Source organism: Aythya fuligula, chromosome 17 (genome assembly GCF_009819795.1).
Source record: "Aythya fuligula isolate bAytFul2 chromosome 17, bAytFul2.pri, whole genome shotgun sequence".
Taxonomy (NCBI): Eukaryota; Metazoa; Chordata; class Aves; order Anseriformes; family Anatidae; genus Aythya; species Aythya fuligula.
Genome location: NC_045575.1, coordinates 3,489,329 through 3,500,031, shown reverse-complemented (window position 1 = coordinate 3,500,031; position 10,703 = coordinate 3,489,329). Strand labels below are relative to the sequence as shown.

General features: G+C 37.8%; 1 protein-coding gene across 3 annotated transcripts; it reads right to left on the bottom strand.

Annotated features, from left to right (window-relative positions):
* Positions 1-65: 65 nt before the first annotated feature.
* On the bottom strand, positions 66-10,648 carry TCTN2 (tectonic family member 2). Of its 3 annotated transcripts, none has more exons than XM_032199300.1 (18): positions 10,533-10,648; positions 10,091-10,204; positions 9,736-9,809; positions 8,461-8,656; positions 8,132-8,232; positions 7,694-7,890; positions 7,338-7,467; positions 6,593-6,728; positions 5,825-5,890; positions 5,058-5,186; positions 4,337-4,414; positions 3,958-4,038; positions 3,459-3,570; positions 2,959-3,062; positions 2,391-2,547; positions 1,733-1,858; positions 1,153-1,241; positions 66-361 (listed from the first exon to the last, which is right to left on the bottom strand). In XM_032199300.1, the coding sequence occupies exons 1-18, from the start codon at positions 10,603-10,605 to the stop codon at positions 246-248; spliced, it is 2,079 nt and encodes a 692-aa protein (XP_032055191.1). In that variant the 5' UTR covers positions 10,606-10,648; the 3' UTR covers positions 66-245. The 3 variants fall into 3 exon arrangements, with proteins under 3 accessions (XP_032055191.1, XP_032055192.1, XP_032055193.1); XM_032199301.1 differs by lacking the exon at positions 10,533-10,648 and adding an exon at positions 10,308-10,372; XM_032199302.1 differs by lacking the exons at positions 9,736-9,809; positions 10,533-10,648 and having other exon boundaries at positions 10,091-10,179.
* Positions 10,649-10,703: the final 55 nt, after the last annotated feature.

The following is a 10,703-nucleotide window of genomic DNA, read 5'->3' as shown; positions in this document are numbered from 1 at the left end:
CCCCCAGCCCCGCTGCCAAAGTCAGCTCTGCACTCTTGCTGTACCAAATGCTCTAGCACCCAAAATTAATTTACCACTTTATTTTTTTTATTAATACAACCAGTTTCTGTGCACCCTATGCGCACTCGTTTCATGCGTCTTTTAAGTGTTCATATAAAACGTCTGCAAAATACAATATCCGTCCATAAATTTTACCAAAATGTACTTAAAATATTTACAAAGTGGTTTTCTTTACATCAACGTTTCTAAATCAAGAAGTTATCCCATACTTTAGAAAACCAAGGGTTACTCAAAATTGCTGCAAGGAAAACAAGAAATGCCAGTGACAGGCCCTTAGCGAGACATTGGGAATAGGGTTCTCCTGCAAAAAAAAAAAAAAAAAGATAAAGTATAAGCACAAACTAAGCTTCAGTTTGGACATCAACCCACTGTCAGATACAGATTTAAGTATATATATAACCTGAATAAAATAACAGCATAAAACAAAAAAGATCCTTTGTGTTTATAAAATTTTGTATTTTGTAGAACTTGAGTCCCTGAAGTACAGGTAATAGACACGTGCTTCTGTCCATGCAGCTTTCAGAACAGAGTCCAAGTGCCTTTGATGCCCTCTGAAATGCCAGATACTTAATCTATACAGCCTCCCACGAGACATAATCCATCACAGTTGTTCACAAACGAAACTTCAAAGGTCTCTCTCTTACCAACATGGCAAGATTTTGCTGCAGCTTCCGTGGGTAGACAGAACAGCACGTACTGGCAAAATGAGAGTCTCCCTTCATGGGCAACAGCCCACACTAATACAATGCCACAATTACCACAAGACAAAGAAACAGAACCCTATCATAAAGCAATGTTTTCCCTAGAAAGCATACCTCCCTCCCAACTGTAAACAGGCATGAAAAAGAATCTGTTGAACAGATGCTCACAAAATTTCAATCAGCAAAGCACTCTTAGCAGTTACTTTTCTGCAAGCATAACTAAGAAATTAATGCATTAGTAAGAAAGAAATGTAACCCAACTTTTGGAGCACATTTTTGAAATCCCAATTTCCTACTACAAACTATTATTTCAGAAAAAATCCACACACTTAGTTATGTTTCAAAAAAATACAGCCAGTTCATGGCATTCCACATTGCTTATTATTCTTACCTGTGTAGAACTGTGTCACTGGATAAAAGAGTTGTGGCCAGCAAACATCATTTCGATTGCAGTCAAATTCTGTATAATTAATCTGAAACCTGAAAAAACATGTCTATTACCTACAATACCACCAGAACACTAGGACAAATAGAAAAAAAGGGTTGGAAAAGTGGCCAGGTTACAGGAAAGAAAAAAAAACGCAAGCTTCTAGTTCCTCTAACAAAACAGAAGCCCCTTTTTATTCCCTATCTGCCATCTTTAGCCAGGTGTTTCTTTTTGTGATGAGCAAATCTTCAGACAATAGTTTAGGAGCCTCACACAACAATCTCTGCTCACTCAAATAAAAGGCACGGATGCTTTCTGCCAAAACCAAATGACAACTTGGCAGAGTACTTTACAGGCCTTCCCACACTGCATGCTTCTGGGGAGATCCTCACCTACAAAACTGTTACTCAATAAATATTAGAAGCAGTCCTTCATGCTCTGTACTCCAGCAAACCAAAATAACCTTTTGATCAATGCATTTTACATTACATCTGCTTAACTAAATGACAAGTTTGTGTGTTGTTTTTTTAAATACAAGAATTACCTTGTCATTGGAATCGGTGGCTGAGCTGGCACTTTGATGAACTGAACAGAAGCAGTGATGGGAAGAAAGCTGACAGTGTTTTCACAGGTAAGCCCACACTGGAATTGCCATATGACAGTCGAGTAACTGTAAGAACATGAATAACATTACTAAAGGGCTGTAAAGTGGAAATGCAGAGCCTAAACATAACCATAAAAGGACAAACTATACACTATTTTGAAGGAGGTTGATGATTGATGGATTCTCAACACTGTGCAGAGGGAGAATGTACAAAGGCTGGAAAAAGAGATAGATTGAACACAATGTATTTATTTGATTTGGATTGACTTAAAAAAAAAGTGTTTGCAATATGAAACTCCTCCATTTCAAGAAAGAAGAAAACATTTACCACAGCTCTCAAGAAGCAGCTCTTCACTTGCCTGCTGATCACCATTTATTTTTTTTTTAATTTATTTTTTTTAATTTCAGAAGAAGACATGCAAACCTAAGTTTCAGCCTCCGGTTGGGTTCAAAAGAATTTGTGTTCCAAATACAAGTACAAGGCATGTAAAAATTGGAAATAATGTGTATGTTTGTAAAATTTAATCTGAGTATGACACATAAGTGAGTCTCAAAATGAAACATTTATCAAATAGCCAGAGACACAGGTCTGTTCTACCTAATCTGCACAGCAAGTATCTCTTGACGGGGAATCCCTTGTACTGCACCCACATCTGCAAAAATTATGCGAATATTCAGATTTGCAGGAATATCTGGACAAATGCCTTTCAAGTTTCCAGTGCTCACACTTGTATTAGGATTAAATGGATCAAGACCTGTGGAAGAACAGAGTTAAATTAAAATATTATAGAAAATATCTTTTCAGTAATTATATTATCATCACATTCCAGTGAAACGTTGTTAACTGTCCCACAGGAATACAGCAAAAACATTTTTTCTATATAAATATACATAAAGGAGTAGTTTATCCACAGAGAACTAAAAATACCAAGTTATTATATCTACTGACTGACAGTTGTAAACATCTTACTGCAGTATACATATGTGAAGTTATGTGTGTGTGTGCACGCGAACGTATACATGGATGGATGGATGGATCCAGACACAGATCAGTATCTTCAGGCACTTGACTTTACATTTGGATTCTATTTTGAGATGATTTAATCGTACTACAAGAGTATATTTTAAACATTTAGACTATGAATAACAACATAAACCTCACTTACGTATAATTTCCACCCAGTCATTTACATCACTGTAACTTGAATTTCTCCTCTTTCCAACATGAGTAGCTTGTATTAACGAATTCAATCTTTCAGTTACATTTCCTCTGAAAATAAAAACATTATATATTAAGCAAAAAGTAAATCCATAGTGTAAACCACTCTGGGTTACAGTATTATTATATCATAACAACAGTTTCCTCAGAAAGATGCTATCATTTAGTTAAAACAAGCTTCAAGTATTGAGTTATCTGCTAAAGGTACAAAATAACAAAGTATCCCACTTCAATGTAATCCTCACTTGAATACCAGGAAATCTGAGTGAAACAATTTTTATAATCTCAACCACAAGAGATTTTTATGATCTCAACCACAGAAAGCTGAGATGTATGCGAGAACATTTAAAAAGAACGTATCAGTGTTGATAGTAGAAACTTGTAGAAAATCACATAAGGAGCAGCAAGAGGGATTCAGGGAAAAACAATTCATCTTGTGTAGCTCACCTTAAAAGTGTGCAGTCTTCATTAATACCAACTTCTAGTATGCATCCAGAGAAGGAATCTAATCCAAACAAAACTGGTGTATCGGTTGCTGATGTACATAAACCTCTCCCAGCTGTAAATCAAAAACATATTATTAGAGGTTTCTCATATTTACCTTTTCATCTCTAGCTTTCAATTTTGTGCAAAAATATCAAGTATTAGGATGCAAAACACTAAGTAGCATAATTCAAATAGATTCAAGTCCGTTCAACTGGAAATATTGATACTAAATTCCATTGCAATTGTCTCCTTTGCAATATGTTTGGATACCTAAAGTACATTGTACTCACTAACACAGGTATTTAATACAGGCTTTCTCAATGAAGTTTGAATGAAGGCTATGAAATAGTCTAGAAAAAGCAAAATTTGGCTTAGAGGAGATTCTGAAGTAAGATACGGACAAAATAAAAAGCATTTTAGCAGCAAAAGAAGTTGAAGTTGCAACCTCACAAGACAGTACCTGGCTGAAAAATGTTTAGGCTGCCAGAAGTATCAGAAGCATTCATATTTGCAGCTCTCACTGGTTTCCCAACTTGATAACCTAAATGTAGGAGAAATTGCAAACATTTTGTAAGAATCTACAAGCATTGACATTGTTTTAATAATACATATCAACAGTCTTACAGTAAACGCTTTTCCATTACAGTAGCCTCACTTAAAATAATCAATGCTTAGCCTAAAAGCCAATCACCACTATTACAACTGACAGTACAATGAAGATAGGAGAGTGAGGCTAGCAACAAAACAAAGTATGAAAGAGGTATAAAATATGGCCACTGATGATGGTCAGTCAAGGACAAAAAAATATTAATTTAAGAAGCAAAATAAAGAACTAATACCTGGATTCCCAGACAGTTCTTCTGCATTATTACTGTTCAAACTTACAAATTTGGCTGTGAATCTCTGCGTCAGTATTTCTGGTAAAATAAAAAAATGACTTTACTTTTAAATAAGTAAATTAACAAGAAGTATTCTGTTCAACTCTATATAGGATGCAAACTTCCACCCTTCATTAGTAACATAAGATTCAAAATAATAGAAATTAATAGAAATCAGACCCATAAATTTTCTTCCAGAATCCAAAGGAAATTCTTTTTAAGCAGAATAACTAATTAAGACAGTCTATTAAAGAATTTTCATGCTGAAGGAAAAAAAAAAAGTGTTGTCTACCCTGGAGAAAAGGAGGCCAAGAGGTGACCTCATTGCTCTCTATAACTTCCTGAGGAGGGGAACAAAAGAAGGATCTCTCCGGTAGCCAATGTCAGGATGCGTGGGAATGGCACAAAGCTGTGCCAGGGGAGATTCAGACTGGATGTTAGGAAAAAATTCTTCACTGTGAGGGTGGTCAAACACCAGAACCAGCTTCCTAGAGAGGTGGTTAATGCCCCATGCCCGTCAGTCTTCAGTATGGTGCCCTCATTAATATGCTTTAACTCTTGGTTAGCCCTGAAGTAGTCAAGCAGTTGGACTAAATGCTCTTCGAAGGCCCTGTCCAACTGAACTATTCTATTATATTCTATAAAAGTAAGTAAAAAATCTGTAAAAGAAGTATCGTGATACCTCCATCACATAAACGTCCAAGGAAGACTGTGACATTTATTCCCTCTATGTTCTCATCTTTGCAAATGAATGTATAATTCTCTGCGAACGTTACATTTTGACACAAAATCTCAGTAGTAGGAAGGCTTTCTGCAGAAGAAAATAAAACCACACAATTAAAAGCATTGCTAATTAGAAAGCTGTATAATAAATGAAGAACACCTTAAAAATCTCTACCAAAATTCTGGAAATTATAACATTGATCTTTTAGAGAATTATTTTACTGTTTAAGTCCCATCATATAAGGTCAGAATGCTGCACTTACAGCACAGTCCTCTGGCTTATCAATGTTTTAACATCTGTAGTTGCAAGTCCTTTCATAGCTAAGCCTCAAGAGCCCAGCACTGGGCTTTATTTCATCAGTTGATGGGGCTCTCTGGACACAGGACTCCCTCTAATTTCATCTCATCCCACTAAGAGGAACATAACTGCCCAGAAAAAAACAAACACACCAGCTTGGTTTCAACACTTCATCTGTGCTGCGGTACACACACACCAACTGGGAGCCACTGTTCTACATCAAAGAGCTGCTTCACTGACTGAAAAGGGTCCCTAAAGAGGCACAAGAGCTTACACAGACTACATGCCCTGCCACTTATTTATTTGAGTACTAGAAGACATACAAGATCCCTCCTAAGAATCCATGCAAGTAAACATTTTAGGCATCAAAATCAACTGTTTCATCCAGGTTTGGTAAGAAGCGCACTTATTAAACGGAAGAGACCTACCGCTTTTAGCGATGAATTTGCCCATGTCAGCAATGGTCCTATAGATCACATTTTGTTGGATGAAGTCTGAGAATAAAAAAAAAAAAAAACACTGCAGTAATCCTGACTAATAGATAGTATTTTCACATCCAAGGTACAATCATTTTTATTATGGAAATGGAGCAGAAATTTATTTAGAAAATTACTTTTGGTAAAGGACCAAACTGTTTATGTATTATGAGAGCATAGCTAATTATCTCTGGATCTTACAAAGGTAGTATAGATTAAAAAATTAGACAACTTAATTAGGCGGTATAAAATAAATTATCTTCATGCTGTTAATAATGCCATCTTGAACTCCAGAAAGACACTTCCTAAGTATATGTTTTGTTAATGCAGAAAAAAGCACCTCTCACCAATTCTAAAATGATACTGCACCCTTTTGACAGAAAAAGGGCTCTGCAACAATTGCAAAACAACAGCAAGAGATGCTTTATTCTGTCATGTGTAGCCATACTCAGGATGAGTCACCAGAAACAGACAATGGGATTGGCTTTTGTTTCCCGTTTATTTCTTATATCTTAAGTCCTGGGTAACTGTGGGAATCTTGTTAGAAGGCTGTAAGAAATCACCCTAAATGCTGATTAGAGCATCCCCAAATGCTGAACTACAGCTACCAGGTATCAATGATATTACAAGTAGCTGACATGTCAGAAGTCCTCCGGTTTCTTTTGTTCTATCAGCTGGGAAAACATACAATACATTTCTGTTAGGGTTAATGCAACATACCTCCTGTACCACTGTTTATTCTCACATCATGGGGCAGTCCTTCTTTGTAAGATGTTAGATCAGTGAGGCACTTAACATCAATGTCATGAAGATAAGCTACAGGGGCATTTCCAACACACTGCCCCGCCATGGATTGCTGCAGGTAATTCAACAGAAATACGTACGTTGGGCTTTTTTCTTGCTTTTCATTTTAAAACTATTTGTCAGTGAAATGATCCAAATATGTACTACAGCCATATATGACTGACAAACAAGTGATCTGATGTTAGCAAAACATCACAAAAGAGGTTACAATTTAAAATGGACAGCTTTCAAAATAGTTATAATGCACAGTCCAGTTTCATCTCAATTTGTCAAATTAATTATAACTAACAAGCCTCTCTCTATAATGCAGAAGGAATTAAAAGAATACAGCCAGATGAGACAAGAGGAAAACAACTATAGTACTCCACAATATAACAGACAAATAACATACAGAAATATTATAAGCCATAAACTACTAATTGGGGTGCCAAGCTTGTTTTTACCTCTTGAAATAATTAAAACATTACCATTTTGGGAGTTGGGTAGGGAAAACAGGAAGGATAATGTTCTTTTTAATAATGATTTTGTGCTAGGTGAAAAATATTTTTTACCAGTTCAAAACAGCAAGTTACAGAATTTGGTTACAAAGACATAAGGAATGTGATAGAGAATGCCAAACAAGCCAAGAGGAATCAGAAGCTCCTAAACAGGACATGATTACCTGGGGGATGGTAAAGTACTCATTTTCTTCTGTCATAATTGGATCTCCTTGACTGTAACCAGTGAAAACTTTCGCATGAGGCGTTTGTAAAGGGATCTTAAATGAAGGAACTCTTGGTGTAGATCTGCAACTAAGTTCAAAAATGAAACAATTCTTTACTCCCTATCTCATGCAAATAATTATACATCTGCTCTCAAATACCATGTTTTCATATAGTACCAATTATATTTCTCCATTACCATTTAAAATTCACACCTTAAAATTCCAGTTACAAAATAGCTTTCGTTATAAAAAACAAGTTACAGTTTCAGTAGCACAGCTAATGCATGTGTTGAGAAAAAAAAAATAAAACTTACATAGAGCCATGATAAAAGTAGCCAAGAAATGGTGTATTGTTAAGAGAAGACTGCACGCAAAGGAAGGGAAACCAATCAGGAGTATATTCATCTGTCTTTGTAGAGCACAGCTGATTAAAAGGTGGGTTTACATCCCCACCAAACACTCCAGTGAAACATGATTCATTGAATAACTGCTTCAAATCTGGTGTACACTCCTGAAAGGGAAAAGAGCAGTCACTTTTTAGCTCAGTAATTGCATTACCAAAGCCATTACAGCCTACTCACAGTTAAACAAACCAGGTTTGTAAAGAGATATGTTATATACTATAAGAAATACCAGAAAACCCAGACAAGCCCTTCTTCTAGCTTGAAATATTCAGTACCTCTCCCTCTCCTCACTTTCCCCAGAGCCTAGAAACTTTGGAAACATTTCAAAGTTTAGTATGAAATAAGTACCCGATCACAGCAACAACGGACATCACAAGCTCCATCTGTCAGGTCACAAGGACAAGGGCCCAAGGGCTGAAACGCCTGGTTAGGGATAACAGATGCATCTTCTAAAAAGAATTACAAAAAAAGAAGAGACAAATTAAACCACATGAACTAGAATCCCAAGAAGTAGGCCCTGCACATTACAGTTTATTCCAACCGTGTATAAATCCTTTGTTAAATTTGATTAACAATTACTAAGGATCAATCATTGCTGCTGAAGTCCCAGATTTTCTTTTTTCGTATATAGAGGAAAAGAAAATACAATTTCTTCTTGAACATATCTAAACACTTACCTGACACATTTCCTGTAAAGGAAGAGTTGGCATATATTTCAGCTTGAATCAGGAGATGTGCCAGTACCACCGAATCATGGCAAGCTAAAACCTGAAGCGTTTCCAGCACGCAGAGAGGTGCTGTGCAGCAGTCAGTGGCATTGGGCAAACACAACTGAAGATTTCTAGTCAAGTCTATGATCACTTTGGATGTGTCCTGAAAAATGCAGAATAAAGTTTGACAGATATGACAGCTTGTATTGAATTGCTCTTATTTGTATCACTCATCAGTTCCCAAAAGAGAAGTTTCGGTACCACTTTGTCAGCGCCACAACGCAATGATATTCTTCCAATATAAAAATCAGATGTTTGTTGAAGTCAGAATGACAAAGGGTATGCTACTGGAATATGCAAATAAAGTAAGTATATGAACTATACACGGAATTGTAAGGAATACGTGCAGAACAAGTTCCCTCAGAAATCACACACATAGCTTTAAAGAAAAGAAAAAATAACCAAAAATGTAAATTTCAGTTTTTATAGCTACCTTCAGCTGAAGGTTGAAATGGCTACAGAGTTGACAAAAGCCTTAAAGAATTATATGTAATGTAACCAATGCCGAAGACAACTGTAATAGATGTGGATGTTCTAGAGCTCATGCTATATAAAAATGCTTTTGTGTTACCAGCTCCTTCCAGTAGATCTATAACAGTCTTGAACTATAGAATCTTTAAGTTTGGAAAAGACCTCCCAGATCATCTGGTCCAACCATCACCCTACCACCACTATCACCCACTAAACCATGTCCCTAAGCACTATGTCCAACCTTTCCTTGAACACCCCCAGGGACAGTGACTCCACCACCTCCCTGGGCAACCCGTTCCTTTGCCTGACTGCTGTTTCTGAGAAGAGATTTCTTTTAATTTTCAACCTGAACCTCCCCTGACGCAACTTGAGGCCATTCCCTCTTGTTCTATTGCTAATATCTGTGAGAAGAAACCAACCCCCAGTTCCCCACAACCTCCTTTCAGGTAGTTGTGGAGAGCAATAAGGTCTCCCCTGAGCCTCCTCTGCTCCAGACTAAACAATCCCAGTTTCCTCAGTTGCTCCTCACAGGACTTGTGCTCCAGGCCTTTCACCAGCTTTGCATGTCAAGGTATATCAAGGAAAAATGGCAAGAGCAAGACGCACAAACCAGGTTGCTAGTAAATTAACATTTTGTTGACATTTCATTAGCCCTTAACATATGATAGTTCAATCCTCCCCATTTTAGGGAAGAATCAGCATTTTACATACCATACCAGGCGTTACACTCAAATTCCAATCACCAGCTGTTTTACTTCCACTGCAATTTGAAACTTGCAATTTTCCTATATTAAAATAAAAATATATACTGTGTTCTCATTTAAAAAAGACTGAAAAGAATCAGTAGTAAATTTAAATTTCTACTGTGGCTTCAAGTAGGCACATCCTTAAGCTCAGCTGACAAGCAGACAGAGGACTAAGGGCTTAACCAGCAGAAGTCCTTAGGAGTTACTATTTTAGTAACTGTTAAAGTAGTAAATGAACTCGTATTGCTCCAGTAACTTTAGCAGGAAAAAAATAAAGATAATTTATATGCTACTTCAGGGGGGAAAAAAAGCATTCTTACCTGTCTCTTCATCTATAGGATTTAAAATTATATAAAAATTAACTCCTGAAGAATTTCCATGAAAAAACGAATTAACTCTTAGCCCAGACATATGGATAAACGAAGGCTGAAACACTAAAAAGAAAAAAAAAAAAAGGGGGGAGGGGGGGGAGGAACACATCTTAATACACGTAGAAACTGAAAAAGACACTATCTGTAAGATGCATTCAGGTCTCACATTTAGGCTTCTTACACCCTTCCATACTTTTTTGCCACAAAAATCACAAATTATCCCGTGCTGCCTACCACAGGACTGTATTTACATTGTGCACGTCCCCACACCACCCCTCGGGGGCTCCGTGCCCTCCCTCCCCAGCCCATCGCCAGTCAGCCATGGAAGGTCCCACTCTGCCCCCCGCGTCCCCTCCCCTCAGCAGCCTTCCCCTCGCCCCCCGGCACCCACCGGGCTGCCCAGCCCGCGGTGCTGCCGCTGCCATCAGCAGCAGCAGCAGCGCCCCGAGGCCCGCTACCGCCATGGCGTCAGGGCGGGCCCCGCCGCCGAGAAGCCGGGCGCCCGGCCGCCATTTTGCGGCGGCAGCGCGGCGCCATGGCAACGGGAAGGGGCGGGAAGGCG